We start from the raw sequence: 16,099 nt of genomic DNA, 5'->3' as shown, positions 1-16,099 counted from the left end.
CCGTTTTCTTTTTATTTCCACCACACAGACAAACCACGCTGCATCGTCTCATTAACGTGTAGCCCAGTGTGTTGTTTCTAATATCACGGAACAATATGCAATGGGTGTGCTTGCAACCAGGAGTTTAAGCCCTTTAAACCTTTCATTTTTACTTACTTCCAGACTGCCATTAACAAGTGTGAGCAGTCAGAAAACCCAGACGCGGTGCCCTACTTCTCTAAGGGAGTCTGTGAACTGTGAACACAATCAGGAACTTTATAGTCTGGAGCCTATTTTGCAGTGTGTTTTGAAGTGAACAAAATCCCATTAAATTTCCCGGGGTACCTTGTATTGTACTGTGTTTGGTAAACACAACATGCTGCCCAAAATTACAATCTTCCAGCAGTGACAGTGTAGCCAGCTTGCTCACTCTCGTGTGTTATTTGACAATGGGCGTCTTCAAGGTTTTACGCAAAGATTACTTACAGCATTACTTATTGCAATCTGCATGATACATCATAATGCGAAGTAGACAAGACAGGTGCTTTTGAGATGTTAGTTTAATCTACATAAGTGCATTACTTTTCACTCAGATCTTCGAGAGAGAGAGAGAGAGAGAGAGAGAGAGGTTTGAGAAAAAGCTATAGAGCAAGAGAGGGGAGGGAGAGAGAGAGAGATAATTAATCTGTATCCGTTCTGAGTTCTATTTTGCTATCTCCTCTTTGCAGAACCGAGCAATGCTCACCTCAGACCTGACAAGAATTGCCAATGATTTTGCCACTTTACCGACAATTCCTCAGTGTTGAATTTGACTCATCAAGTCTCTCTTCTGTGCTTATGTTGCAGGGCCATGAAAAGGCTTTGAGACCTTGAAAGGGAAGCCATTAAAGCTATACAAATTTGATTTTGTCACGGCTCTGTGGGAACTCATTGTGCGGCACTTTTTCAAGATTGTCATTGCAAACTTCCCCCGTGCTTATGCAATCTATTTCCTGCACTATACTGTAATGCAGGGGCCACCTAATCGACCAAATAAACTGACAGCTTGGTTAAGGACTGAACGCAGCAGATGCACAATGTGGCTAACAGACCGCAGAACATGCAGGCACATCATCTGTTTTATAAAGTAAAATGGGCTCACATAGTGAGACTTCTCACTACGTAAATCAATTTTTCCCCTTCTTCTTAAAGCAATAGGACACTGGTAGATGTCAGGGTTGTTTTTGAGGGGCCCCTCCTATACACAGGTTTAATGTTTGTCATTGACAATTAAGGGAAGATTTACATCATAATGTGTCGTTTACGTCATATTGTCTCTTTATTGTTAATGGCGTTTAACGTTTGTGTTGGCAACGTTTGTTTTACATCACTATTACATCACCTAATCAACATGAGTTAGACATTAATATATTAGCGCCCCTCACTTCACACAGGTGTGATTATTTTATACATATTGAACTTGTGAAATGTGACATACTGCACAATGAATACTTTTACTTTTGGTATATTTCGATGCCGATACTTTTACTGAAGTACATTTTGAATACGGGACTTATAAGTAACAGAGTATTATCTACATTGCAGTATTGATACTTGTACTGAAGTAAAACATGTGTTTTTTGTTTTTGCAGTTCCCGAAATCAGAGGAAGCTGCCATTTCCGTTCCCAAAAATATATTTTAAAATATCTTTAGAGCTCATTGTTGTATTTCCATTTCTGCAAAGCAGCAAGCTATATATCCTTGGATGATTTCTATTTATATTAGGATACATTTGCGCAACTGTAAAGACGAAACGGAAGTGGGGAGGAGGCTCCACTTCCGCTTTATATTTTACTCATGATAGAGCTCCGTTGCTCCAGACTGTATGATGGAAGCACAAGCATTTGAAAATTGCGTGAGGCAACGTAAGACTATTATTGATAGGACAGTAGACTGACAGGAAATGGGGTGTGACAGGAAGCATAGGCTGTCCAGTACAGGGCTACATTGTAGCATAGGTGCCCAGACCGCTACGGTAGCGGCCCTGGTGAAGTAACTTTGACCACTACATCACGGTGCCACCCACAATGGCAAAATGTTCAAGATTGTGGCAAAAAATAATTAGTTTCCGACCGCATAGTGCGTCAGCATTAATATTAATAAGTTACTGATGTCCCTAATTACTTTCCGTTCCAAATGGATCTGCAGACAGTGCTGAACTCTGTATAAGTGTTCACTTTTTTCCTCAGTTACTAAATTGTGATACTAGCTTCCATTCCTGGGAGATATAGGAGTCACAGGTGACTCGTTTTGCACAGTTCATGCACACTAATGGAGCGTGTCAGCGATATTCAACTCCCTGTGCAGTGAACCACTGTCATGTTCTCAGCAAGTGACACCGTCAAATGTCAAACGTCTGGCTGAGTTTTCATTCCACTGACACCTCTGACAAAATATGAAAAGTCATTGGGGATTTTCAAGTACAGGAAAACATGTCAATTCGTTAAGACAGGGGTTCCCAAACTGTGGTGTGTGCACCCCTTGTGGTGCTTGAGCGAAATCCGGTAAACCACTGTTGTAGTACAGGCATTATCTGGGAAAAAAGGGGTCAACCTCCAACTAATTGCAAAAAAAAAAAAACTAAAAAAAACAAAACCAAACTTACATAGGTCCTGAATAACATACAAAAAGTTGCCTGAAATTGTCTGAGGGGAAAGTGTTGAAAATTGCCTGTACAGTATGGCCACCATAGACATCCTATATATAAGGCAAATAATTTCAAAATTTCCTTTTGCTTTAAGTAGCATGTGACGTGTCAAACTAGGGTGTTTTCATGATGCTGAATCCATTCCAAGCATTAGTTTTGCATAAAAACACTCCTTGGGCTAATAACGGCCATAGCCGTCATCACAAATGTGATGAGGTCAGCACATTTGGCAAGTGGCTATGGCCGTTATTAGCCCAACTTTTTGTATGTTATTCAGGACATATGTAAGATACAAAATCATCTGAGTTTGGTTTTTTTGCAATTAGTTTGAGGTCAAATTACATTATTACTGGACTAAGGAGACATATAGAGCAGCAGTATGCAGCAGCTGCATATCTCTCAGTGCAGTGACATTATGTGGTTATTTTTGCCATAATCATTCAAAAAACTCATATTTGGCCAAATACGAGACAGAACGTTGGGGAGTGCGTCAGCTAGGTCAGGAGGTAACAGGGGGTGCACGGCCAACACAGTTTGGAGACCACTGTGTTAAGTCATCCTTGCTTGTGAAATTTGCATTGTTTTGGTGCATAGACCATACTGTAGATGTGTATAGGCCTAGTCTATGGATGAATGAGCAGATGAATTCCAGGTAGAAAACGATTTACAAAAATACACAAGTCTTTGGAATAAAACGTTTACAATTCTCGAGGTTAAGAGCTAGACATGCCAAAGCCGCTCAACTTATCCGACTTATCTGTGCTACGCTGGCTTGGCTGCATTAACAGTAAAATAGGAGGTGGTGTACCACAGTGTTTATTTATTGGATTTCAGATTTCTGAGCTGATAGTAGTGCTAGTCTGCTCTGCTATCCATCACTGCTATGTTGTGGATTTGATCGAACAAGTGGGTGGATTTTTTTTGGGGGGAGCAGTTTGATTGTGTGAGCATCAATAGTAACCTAGATAAAAAAGAGCGGGGGCTTGGTTCTGTACTGGTGTGTGTGTGTGTGTGTGTGTGTGTGTGTGTGTGTGTGTGTGTGTGTGTGTGTGTGTGTGTGTGTGTGTGTGTGTGTGTGTGTGTGTGTGTGTGTCCATGCATGGCGGTACAGTATCTGTGCGAGCAAATGCAATTTTGAAGTATATTTTCCTATTAAGTATACCCTATTACTTAAACCCTATACTTAGTTGACCTGAGCCATCCATGGCTCTATGCTACTCTATACCCATTTTCTCTCTGCACTAAATGCCTCCTCCGAAAGTAGCCAATCTACAAGCTCACAATGTGTCACTATGATACGCATTCATTCATTCATTGTAGAAATTTACTTTGGGAGCAGATTGTCAAATCATGAAAGTTGTTCCCATTGGATGCTCTTGCAATTACATTGTTTTGTGTATAAGATGGAGAGGTATGGTATAAGAGGGACAGCACTTAATTGGCTGAATAGTTAAATATTGGAATAGGCAACAATTTGTCCAAATGGGAAATTAAAGTCTGTGAGCTTAAACATCACCTGCGGTGTCCCACAGGGGTCAGTATTAGGACCTAAAATGTTCATATTATAGTTGTTTTTGCAGACATCACAAATATGTTTTGTTCTGATTTAAATAACAGTAGTCACGATTGAGCTATCAAAATCAAAACATTGGTTTGAATGTTACTTTGACAAAAATAAGTTATCACTAAACCAGAGTAAAGCTAAATATGTATGATATTTGGAAATCGCAAAAGAAATCAGGTAAAGATTGAAAGAGTATATGAGATCAAGTTTCTGGGTGTCTAAATTGACCACAGACTCTGCTGGAAATCCTATACAAAATATGTGTGTTCCAAACTGGCAAGAACAAGTTAGGGATATTAAAGCCAGACACATACTGCATAAATCATTACACACTCGGTCTGTACAATACACTTGTTGAACCTTATCTATCGTACATGAAGTATTGGGCAATACCTATACGTTGCACAAATCATGTTTAAAGCCTGGAATAAAAGTTTCCCTGTGAATATTCAAAAACCTTTTAAGGAGATAGATGGTAATTATGACAATAATTATTCATTCAACACTGGAAAAAAATTCCATTATAAATATTAAAGTGTGCAAAAATAGTTGAAGTGCTGCTACAAGCAGTTAATCATGCAAAATTATGAACAGTTGATTCTATATTGACTATGATCTTTTTTACTTTGTCTTTTTATTCTTTACTATAGAGAAGGTTATTATTATTTATTATTATTATTATTATTATTATTGCAATATAGGGCATAATTTAGGCCTGGTTGATAGAATCACACATATTTCACTCGGTTCAATTTAGGATCTAATCCCACCAGAGCCTTCTTTCATATCTCTCCCATATACTGTGCAGTCGCCCTCTCACCTAAATGCCTGTCCCACCTAACCATGCAAGCTGTGGAGTTTGGAGTAGAGTATGCCTTGGGGGAAAATATTCAGACCTTTTGCTAACCATATTTACATACTGTATCGGCCATTTTACATTTACTTCATAAGACGTAGAGTGAAATGGCCACAGAGTGAATACATTGGCCCATTTATCTTTATCTGATCAATCATCGCTTTACATTTTTTGCAGATACACTCCAACATGGACAGAGGCCAGGGCAACGTGAAGTACATTCTCACAGGGGACGGGGCGGGCACACTGTTCCTGATCGATGAAAAGTCAGGGGACATTCACGCCACCAAGCGGCTGGACCGGGAGGAAAAAGACATGTACACGCTCAAGGCCAAGGTTGTGGACAGGAACACCAATCTTGATCTGGAACCAGACACCGAGTTCAACATCAAAATCCATGATATCAACGACAATGAGCCAAAGTTCGAGAAGGAAATCTACTTTGCCAGTGTTCCTGAGATGTCCGAAGTTGGTAAGTTAGATTGTAGTTCAAAGCTAACTGTCCGGGAGAGTTCTTGGAATAAGTAATATGTGTAACTGAAGGAATAAATCTGTTGAACAAGAGATGTGTAGCCTAGCTAGTTTCCAGCCTGATTCGCTGCGTTCCGTGATTTGTTTTGTCACTTCGCTAATCACAGGGATTAAAGTAAATGCTTAAATTAAGCAAGGCTTTTGCACACCTACAGGCGACAGGTGTGTAGGAGAGGGTACGGTGCCCCAAAAATGAAAAAGGAACAAACACCCGCACACTGTCTTCAAATGCAGTGACCAACTTTTATTTAGGGAAACAGCAACGTTTCGGCCTATGCGGCCTTCATCATGCTATCTTTATAGCCATAAAGATAGCATGATGAAGGCATAGGCTGAAACGTTGCTGTTCCCTGAATAAAAGTTGGTCACTGCATTTGAAGACAGTGTGCGGGTGTTTGTTGAATTTGTTCCTTTTTGGGGCACCGTACCCTCTCCTACGCACCCGTCCCTGTAGGTGTGCAAAAGCCTTGCTTTTTATTCCATACATTAATGACACAAATAATAAACCTTTTTGGTGTGGTACTGTAAAATGGTGCTTCCCTTCTAACAAGCTTATGATTGCACACACGATAATCGGTCATTGATTCGCGTGCATACTCGCTTATTGTTTGATGCACCCGGCAGCACTGTAGTCATTGTGTTGCAGAGGCAGCAGAGCACCAACTTCATTTAGTTTCATTTAGCCAAGCAAAGCGAGCCTCCTTTCACTACCAATGCCTCCATATCGCTTGACTGCCTTGAAAACGGTGCAGGTTTGTCCACCGTGAATTGCATTGTTGAACTCCTGTGTGGTAGCGGTAGTCCAATTGAGCGATAATAATAATGGAGGCATTCATGGAGAAAGAAGACTCGGAGCCCCGGACGCGGCTTGGGACCAAATTAAACTCCGCCCTGAAGTGTTTGCATTGGCACACATGTATGGGTAACTTTTGTGTAACAAATCCTCTCAAATCACTAATTGGCAAACATGGCAAGCAAGTGTTCTGCTGTCTATTTGAATGCAAGAGAACCGAACGTAAGCACGTTTATTGTCAATTGCTGCTGCCTTCCCTGTCCTATAGAGCGTCGCAGTCCCTCCCCCTTTCAGAACAACGGAAAGCCCAGGAAATTAATCGCAATACATTTGTCCCATAGGCATTTCGTGCTTTATTTATTTAAAGACCTTTTAGGAAAAATGAATTACATCAATAAACAATATAACGTTTTGTGGGTGCCACAAATACACATTCTGGTGCCTTTTTATGTATTCATTCATTCACTCATTCATATGGTGGTTTGTTTGTTTGTTCTGGCTCACTGCTCACAAATAGGCCTAATGCCATTTTCTAAATTTTGTAGGAAACTGTAAAGTTTACTTTGTAACTGTTATTAGTCATTAGTCATTAAAAGTGCCTCAGCCTATATGAAAAGCAATCCAGGCATGCAACCACAAAAACAAAATCTCCCAATTACAACTTCAAATTAATACATGGGTGCAATAAGGCAACACAAAACATAAATAACCACCGGCCCTCTTTGAAATCCATAGCACATCCATCATGGAGATTCATGGATCCTTCTGAATCATATTAGAATAACGTATGATGCCGATGATGCCTGCGCGCGAGCCATGCACGCACGCACACAAGCCAAATAAAGGCCTTATACGTGTTGGAAGAATGTGTGATTAATAAAGCAAGCCAGCCATGAAGCTGGCTCCCTTTTATAGTCAGTGCAGGGACAAAGTAGGACAGATGTTCAGGCTTTCATTAGTATGCATGGTGACATTCTGCCCCAACAGGACACAGCAGAGGGGCCTCGCAATGCCAAGGACACTTTTTGAAATGTGTGGTAGTATTATTGGAGAGACCTGTTGTGTGGATTAACTAAAGCATAACAAGACAAAAACATCAAATGTCAATATACTGTACTAGGCCTACCGTAGAGGCCATCTTTCTATTATTTTCATTGCGTAGACATACACTAACATGCTATGGTTGCTCAGTTTAGTTCAGTTTGTTGCCTGGGTATGATAAAGGCATGCAGTGAGGCACCCAATATACTTTGTGTTTGTTGAGGCTTGCTGGCAGGGTTCCATGCTACTTTCTGCATGCTGATCTCCAACATAAACAAAACCACAACTGCTCACTATTCCAGTGGAAAACCAAAATAAAATAGACAATTCTCTACTGTAGTACAACCATACAGCAACCAGGTAGGTAAATTGATTGACAAATGTGAACAAAAAACATATGAATGTAGTTGGCTCCTTATCAACACTGCCTTTTAAAAACATATGAATGTAGTTGGCTCCTTATCAACACTGCCTTTTAAAAACATATGAATGTAGTTGGCTCCTTATCAACACTGCCTTTTAAAAACATATGAATGTAGTTGGATCCTTATCAACACTGCCTTTTAAAAACATATGAATGTAGTTGGCTCCTTATCAACACTGCCTTTTAATGACCGCTCTGTTCTTTGACAGGTATGTCCGTTGCCACGGTAACGGCCACTGATGCTGACGACCAGACATATGGGAACAGCGCCCAACTTGTTTACAGTATCCTGCAGGGACAGCCATATTTTTCTGTGGATTCTGAAACTGGTAAGCTATCGCCCACGAGACATTGAACTGATAAGCACTAGAGATGTCCCGATACTGTATCGGTATCGGAAAAGTATCGGTTCATATCGGTATCGGCAAATATGGCAGTCTAACCACAGATCCGACACAGGGGTAGTTTGTGACAGACAGACAGACAGACAGACAGACAGACAGACAGACAGAATAATAATGGTCCCTGGACACTGTATATTTGCACATAATGTGACATTTGTCATCTGTAGTTACCCATCCTGATAATCACTAGGCGAGCAGCCATTGCAGTGAGCAGCCTTTGTGTGGCGCTCAGGGAGCAATTAGGGGTGAAGGGTCTTGCTCAGGGACAGCGGGACACACATTGGTCTGGCCTCATGGAATCGTACCTGGGACAACCAGGGACTCTGGCCAGCGTGCTCACTTACCGCTCAGCTATGGGCGGGTGACAGACAGACATGTCTGCACACACTACAAACACACAAACTTGCCGTGACTACTGAATTATTTATACCAAACGTTCTCTGCAGGCACCATCAAGACGGCCCTGCCCGGCATGGACAGGGAGGTGAAGGAGAACTACCAGGTTGTGATCCAGGCTAAAGACATGGCTGGACAGATGGGGGGGCTCTCAGGGACCACCACGGTCAGCATCACTCTGTCAGACGTCAACGACAGCCCGCCACGCTTCGCTAACCGTAAGATGCTATTGTCTGTCCCCTTCTCCGCATACTCTCTCAGTCTCTCTGTCTCGTATTGATTTTGCACTGTATACAAAATATAAATATTTTTCTATTGAATTAATTTTTCCTTGCAATCACACGCACGCACGCATGTACACACACACAAGCGCGCACACACGCACGCATCACACACTCCCTCTTTCACACACACTCACTCAGGCATGCACTCAAGCAAGCACGCATGCACACACTAGAGATATTGGTCAGGTAACAAAATCATATAACCCGGTGAATGTGGAATTAATGTCTATTATCGGACATCTACGGAACACACAAAATAAACAGTAAATAGGCTATTTATATTAACATAATATGCTCTCTACAGATTCCTTTCGTATGACGGTGGTGGAGTCGAAGGAAATCGGCGACACCATTGGCCGGATCAAAGCAGACGACCCAGATGTTGGCCGCAACGCAGAGATGGACTACAGCATTGTTGGCGGCCACGACATGTTCAACATCATCACAGACCAGGCCACGCAAGAGGGGGTCATCACAGTTAAACAGGTAAATGAACAGATAGTTTTAAATGCTGGAAATCATTCAATCAACCAATCAATCAACCAATGAAAATCTGATAATTAAAAGAAAATAAAACTAGGAAATATAATTAGATCCATTAATTTATTGTATTAATATTCAAAGAGAAACAGCATCTCATAGTAAGAGAGGATAGCAATTAAAAGCATTTACTTGACATGCATCTCCAAATTGGTCCTCAGAGTGAAACAAGCATTATAAGCACATGCAAATAAATAGAGAAAATAAACATTATGACAAAATCAAATCTAAATTACCAGACAGAACTAAAACAAACAAAACAATCTACATGTTTGCACTTATTACTTCAATACCACCATTAATTCTGCCCACAAAGCCTCCTTCAATCCACACTACATGACATAATGTTGCTCTTGCATTACAATTATCTGCATTCAAAAAATGAGTGTCACACAGCTATTTTACTCTGGCCTCAACTAAATGTGTCCTAGATGGGAGGAGCATGAACCGAATCAACAAATGGATGAACAGCTCCTTCCTACTCCTGAACTCTGCCAAATCAGAGATGCTGCTAGTCGGTCCAGCCAAACATAACCATCTGTTCAATAACATAACCCTTAACCTCGATGGCTGCCCAATAGCCCACAAACCAACAGTTAAGAGTAATTTTTGACACATCCCTATCTTTCACACACGACATAAAAAGCATCACAAAATCTGCCTTCTTCCATCTGCGCAACGTTGCTAGAATCCGTCCAATACTTTCACTTCCCGATGCCGAAACCCTGGTCCACGCTTTCATCACCTCAAGAATAGATTACTGCAATGCCCTCTTCTCCGGTTTACCATCAACAGTAACAAATGGTCTTAGATTAGTTCAAAATGCGGCAGCTAGAGTACTCACGAGAAAAAGGAAACCACATCACACCAACACTCCTCCTGGACTCATGATGCAACCTCACATGTCCAGTTTAGTAAAGAATATACATCCCTCCAAGACCACTACGCTCTCAGGATGCCGGAAAACTTAGTCTCAAGTTCTCACAACACACAATAAAAGAACGGTTAGGGGCAGAGCTTTCACACATTGTGCCCCCTGTCTCTGGAACACTCCCTCAAGATGTCAGAAATGCAAACTCCCTGGAATTTTTTAAGTCGAGGCTAAAAACACATGTTTCTATGCACTACGGTTCCGCCTAGTTTTAATTTGCATGATCCATAGCTATGCAAAAAAAATGTATTGCTATGTTTTGTGTCTTTGATTCGTTTTTTGATGTGTTAATGCTGTAAAGTGCACAGAGACCCCTTGGGGTGATTTTGTACTATAAATAAAATCTTCATCTGTGATGCATTTTGTGTTTAATTTTGAACTCATGGTGCAAAGATATTTGGATCATGATCTCACTCAGGTAGCTGTAAAACTACAACCCAAGATTCTACCAGTTCAACATCACTAAAATCCACATTTAAAATAGTCTTGTTTGATATGCAGGGCCATAAATATACCCCATTTCCTTCTTCTGTTATCACAATTTCCATAAAAAGTAATTTTTTTCTTTACATTTACTTTCAAGAGCTGCTTCGGTGCAGTCAGAGGAGATTGGAACACACTCTGCCTTAGCTCTGTTAGAATTATTTTATCTGGTTGACAGAAGGTTAGATGAAGGGTGCTGTGCAAGTTTCCTATTTGAAAAGGCTGTAGGCCTATTGTGTTGTTGTTGTTGTTACCGTCTACAAACTTGATTCCTCTGGCTCTCCGGCTCTTTACATCTTTCAGCCGCTGGATTATGAGACCAAGAGGGACTATGAGTTCAAGGTGGAAGTGAGAAACACGTATCTGGACTCGCGGTTCCTCCAGGGGGTGCAGTTCAAGGACCATGCCACGGTGCGTGTGACGGTGGAGGACGTGGATGAGCCGCCCATCTTCACCAGGAACCCCTACATCATCGACGTGCACGAGGACACGGCGGCCGGCAGCTTCGTGGGCGTCGTGTCGGCACGGGACCCTGACGCCGCCAACGAACCGGTCAAGTGAGTCCTACACAAATCCTTCTCAAGCCTCGAACACTAAACACGGGTGATTTTCACCCGGACAATTATATTTTTTGTCATTTTCAGAATGTTGCTGTTGTCTGAGGTGGGTGGGTCTTTCAGTAGCCTATATAATGCTCAGAATCAACTGTATTGTCAGTGACATAGAATGTAGGTTTGTTTCCCTGCCCAGTGAGTGAGTGATAGTGAAAAATCCCATACACTCACTTTCTTTTTCACTGAACCATTCTCACATTCTGGACCGAAGGAGAAGTTCCCAGCTCCATTATTCTTTTTTAGGATTTTTTTCTGCTTTCATATATGGAGTATACGGTTGTCTACGAACATACGCATAAATAGCACCAGTAGGTACCGATACACTAGCTACGTTTATAAACGTGGATAGCAGCGAAAAAGTTATGAAATGTAGAAACATGGTGTTGAGTGTTGAATGTTTTGTCACCAAGGAAGTACGTGTGATTCATCCTGGTAAAGCGATTGCTTCAGGACCAAGCCTCGTGGTCCCAGCTTTAAATACCATGGCGCAGGAATCACAAACAAAATCACATAGCAACCAAACACTATAAATGCAAAGTGTCCTCTCTTACGGGAGAGTGCGTGTGATTATGTGCTCGCTTGGCCAAATCTAACCCATCAGCATGGCCGTGTGTGTCACCACTCAAACAAATTATTCATGGTGTCCCCTTTGGAGAGATGAAGCAAATATAGACCGTTTGTTCCCCCCAGAATTATGTAAGACATCTCTTGTGTTACGGCACAAAGTCAAAGTGTCGATATTCCTCACATATGGCACATGCCTGTCAATGCGGAGATATGCCGCCTCTGCCTTGGTGCTATAACATATCGTGTTGCATAAATGTCAGTGAAACATATTAAAGGGTTGGGTCCGCCCCGGTAACAAGATGTGCACATGCACGCTCTACAGTGGGGGGGGGACACGCAATGACGCAGCAGGCTAACAGCAGGTGCACCAAGGCCCGCCCCCACTCGATCATGACTGGAGGAAGGCCCCTCTCTATCCTGATTGGATGAAGGCTGGGCCTTCTAGCCAAAACCAAAACCTACGGTTTTTTGACACCAGGGGTTAACTGGAGACAGAGAGGAACTCCTTATATGGTCAACACTCTATAGTAGGGAGGATTATCAAAACAAAAAAGGGATATTTGTATTAAGTGAAATCACTGAATATGCCTTTAAGTGGACTACGATACATGAGTTGAGGGGCCACTGAGAGGGCTGCATAATTTCCTGACAAAATATAGGAGGGAATAAATGCAGGTGCTTAAGAAAGCCATTAGTACGGACAACTCCAATCTCCTCGGCTCTAAGTACAGGCTGCTTCCTTCTGGCCTTCGCCTAAATGTTCCAGAGGCCACAAGTTACAGGTATAAATTCTCCTTCGTGACTGTGTCTATCAAGGCTTTAAATGATGATAGGAGGAGGAGGTAACTTTGTCGCCGTTATGAATTCCATTGCTACACTGATACCTTGAACTGCCACCCTGTTTTTATTTTCTATGTGTTCCATGTTATTTTTTTTACTGTGTTTTGTATGATTCATGCGTCTGCCTGTTGTCATGCTTTGCTGTACACCAAATCGCCCTTCGGGGACAAACAAATAAATGAACCTGAACCTGCCCAGTTGGAAACAATAAGCAATGTGTCTGTAGTATATACAGACAATTTTGTTACCGTCTGAGTAATTGTTACAGCTTGACTGTGCAGATACAATGTTGAGGGAGTCCTATTCCTATATCATAACCCTAAAGGGCTTGTGGAAATTATGCTTCATCAAATGCAATTTCAGATTAAAGAGGTCTTGATCGGTTATGATGTGGGCACACAGATTGACTGTGTGCCCATGCACTGCAAAATAAGCTGTGACTTGTGCACCAGTGTGTTACATAATCAACTTACTGGCCCGGGGGCGGTTGGCATAGTCGTCTGCATGGGCACCTCGGCTGGTAATCCAGTCGGGCAGTGTGCCGGCGGCCTTTGCTGCGTGTCACCCCCCATCTCTCTCCCCATTTTCTGTCAGTCTACTGTATACCTATCCCTCTATAAAAAATAAAATAAAGGTGAAAGCCACAAAAAAATATCTTAAAAAAATAAATAATAATAATAATCAACTTACTGTAGCCATCTTGCAATTTATTTTTATTTGGTTGCTGACTGAATGTGTTTCCCGTGCAGTGGTGGACAAAGTACTTTTTCTTACTTAAGTAAAAGTATCGATACCACAATGTAGAAAATAATACTCTGTTGCAAGAAAAAGTTCTATGCAAAATGTACTTGAGTAAAAGTATAGGCAACAAAATCTTAGCATGAAATCCAGACTGATTTGATACATTCGTCGAACTCATAATGCAGAATGTCCTATTTCACAAGTGTTAAAACAATATATAAATCTTTAGAAATAGCAGATCTACAAGCTCACAACGTGTCACTTTGTGAGAGTGGTTAATGCATGTTTTGTAATAATAATAACGATTTACATACTGTAGTAATTATAGGGGGAGAGCGCAGTGACGCTATCGGCAGGATTGTGGCTTATTTGGGCGACATCTTCCTGCCTACATGTAGGCTAGTAGGATGCTAGGCTACTTGGCTGCCAGTCTGTAGTTCGTAAGTTTGCTTTGCAACTCTTCTACTCTATGGCTCTGGGTCGACGGTGGGATTATTATTATTCAGTTAGAAAATGTTCGGGTGTTCTTCTGATCCGATAGCCGCCTCCCCTCCCCTCACGTCAAAACAGTTCTCAATATTTACATCTTACTTGACGAGAAGACGTGGACATATCCTTGTGGAACCAGGGAGAGGGGGAAAAACACCACGAGAGTGACGAGTGATCAGTCAAACATGTGTTCTCTGCGCAGTAAATAAATAATCTGTCTGTATGCAATCTGACCATCAATCATTATTTTGATTACACTGTCATGCTCTTTTGAGGACAGGTAGAGAGCAGAGCATACATGTATTTGGGAATGTTGCTGAAGGTTATGTTATTTTGTCAGCTGACACCCAAATCAAAGAAACCATACAGCGTGTATTTAATTATTTAAGCAGCAGCCTACTACTATAGCCTACTAGCCTACTGGTAGGCAGGAAAATGGCAACCAGAATAACCCGTTCTGAGCTAAACTCCTCCCTCCCTATAGTAAAAATCACACCCGTGATCCTCTCCTCTCTCTCATTAGCAGGCAACAGTGCAGCACTAATACTATCTCTCTCTCTCTCCGTTTCTGGCACAACAGCGCCCCTACTGGTAGTCATAGTGATACTGGTGCTCATGAACCAACACATACATAGGCACACACGGACATTGCTGTTCCTTGGAGTGGTTGCACCATTTAAAAAAAAATAAAATAAAAGAAAATTGTAAGTAAAAAGTACAATATTTGCCTCTGAGATGTAGTGGAGTAGATGTAAAAGTATTGAAAATAATCCATAACATAATCAGTAAAGTAACATTCCTCAAATGTGGTGACAACAATGATCCAAAGCTAGATCCACTCCCGTAATGCAGGCTCTTTAGAGATAATATTTGATATTTCAATCCAAAACACAGGAGCAAACAAGTCGGTATAGGACTGAATCGAATGAAGTAAGTGAACAAAGAGCTTCATTTTAGACAGCTCAGAGAAGTACTGTAGGAGTGATTGACTGTATATAATGCCTTGCACAGGTCCAGAAACACGGCACCCACCCACCACCCCTCCTGCTCATTTTGTTTAGATACTCCATTGACCGCCACACGGATCTGGAGAGGCTGTTTAACATCGACTCCACCAACGGCACCATCACCACGCTGAAAGCACTGGACAGAGAGATGTCCAAGTGGCACAACATCTCTGTGGTCGCAACGGAAATAAGTAATTGTTCTTTTATTTTCTGCCTCATTTTATTTTATATGATCTATATCTGTTTAATATCTAGCTTCACCTCCCAGTAATTATACCTCCGACAGAATGCGTGATGCTATCTTGTCAGTATTAGCATGGATAATGGATATGTGATTGCGTGATTCTATCTCTTAGATATTAGCTATACTGCTAGTGATTATATATTACATTATAACCACTTATCAATTGACTTTGCATTGGTGTGTGCATGCGTGCGTGCACACGTGCATGCGTGCGCTGTATAGATTCTATATCATGGCAAATGTTTTTTGTACATTTCTGTTTCAGATAACCCACGGCAGACAACTCGAGTGCCGGTATTCATCAAAGTGTTGGATGTCAATGATAACGCACCAGAATTTGCAATGCCCTACGACACATTTGTCTGTGAGAACGTCAAAGCAGGACAGGTGATTTAATGCATCTCATAGTTAATAAATATTGGTGGAATTATTGTGTCAATGACAATTACGTAAGTAAGTGAAACTTAAAACTGGAAGCTGTGTGGGAAACAAAGACAGGCATGAATGACCATTTTGAACAGTTCCTATGTTATACTTCTCACAGTTGATTCAGACGATAAGTGCAGTTGACACGGATGAGCCCCTCGTTGGACACAAGTTTGTCTTCAGTATCAGCTCCACCAACCCAAACTTCACCATTGAAGACAGAGAAGGTACAATGTGCTTTTAAAAACACATTGTGTG

General features: G+C 41.5%; 1 protein-coding gene across 1 annotated transcript in view; it reads left to right on the top strand.

Annotated features, from left to right (window-relative positions):
- Positions 1 to 16,099, top strand: part of LOC308336417 (uncharacterized protein) — a gene marked incomplete at its 3' end in the record, with an annotated part of 688,546 nt that overhangs the window by 524,520 nt on the left and 147,927 nt on the right. The window contains exons 4-10 of the mRNA XM_080793780.1: positions 8,085 to 8,204; positions 8,726 to 8,893; positions 9,264 to 9,445; positions 11,217 to 11,470; positions 15,226 to 15,362; positions 15,681 to 15,802; positions 15,960 to 16,068. Coding sequence (XP_080649906.1) covers positions 8,085 to 8,204; positions 8,726 to 8,893; positions 9,264 to 9,445; positions 11,217 to 11,470; positions 15,226 to 15,362; positions 15,681 to 15,802; positions 15,960 to 16,068 — 1,092 coding nt within the window. The remainder of the gene's footprint in view (positions 1 to 8,084; positions 8,205 to 8,725; positions 8,894 to 9,263; positions 9,446 to 11,216; positions 11,471 to 15,225; positions 15,363 to 15,680; positions 15,803 to 15,959; positions 16,069 to 16,099) is intronic.

The sequence above is a fragment of the Protomyctophum bolini genome (genome assembly GCF_963924005.1).
Source record: "Protomyctophum bolini genome assembly, chromosome: 21".
Classification (NCBI taxonomy): Eukaryota; Metazoa; Chordata; class Actinopteri; order Myctophiformes; family Myctophidae; genus Protomyctophum; species Protomyctophum bolini.
This window is presented reverse-complemented; position numbering and strand designations above follow the sequence as displayed.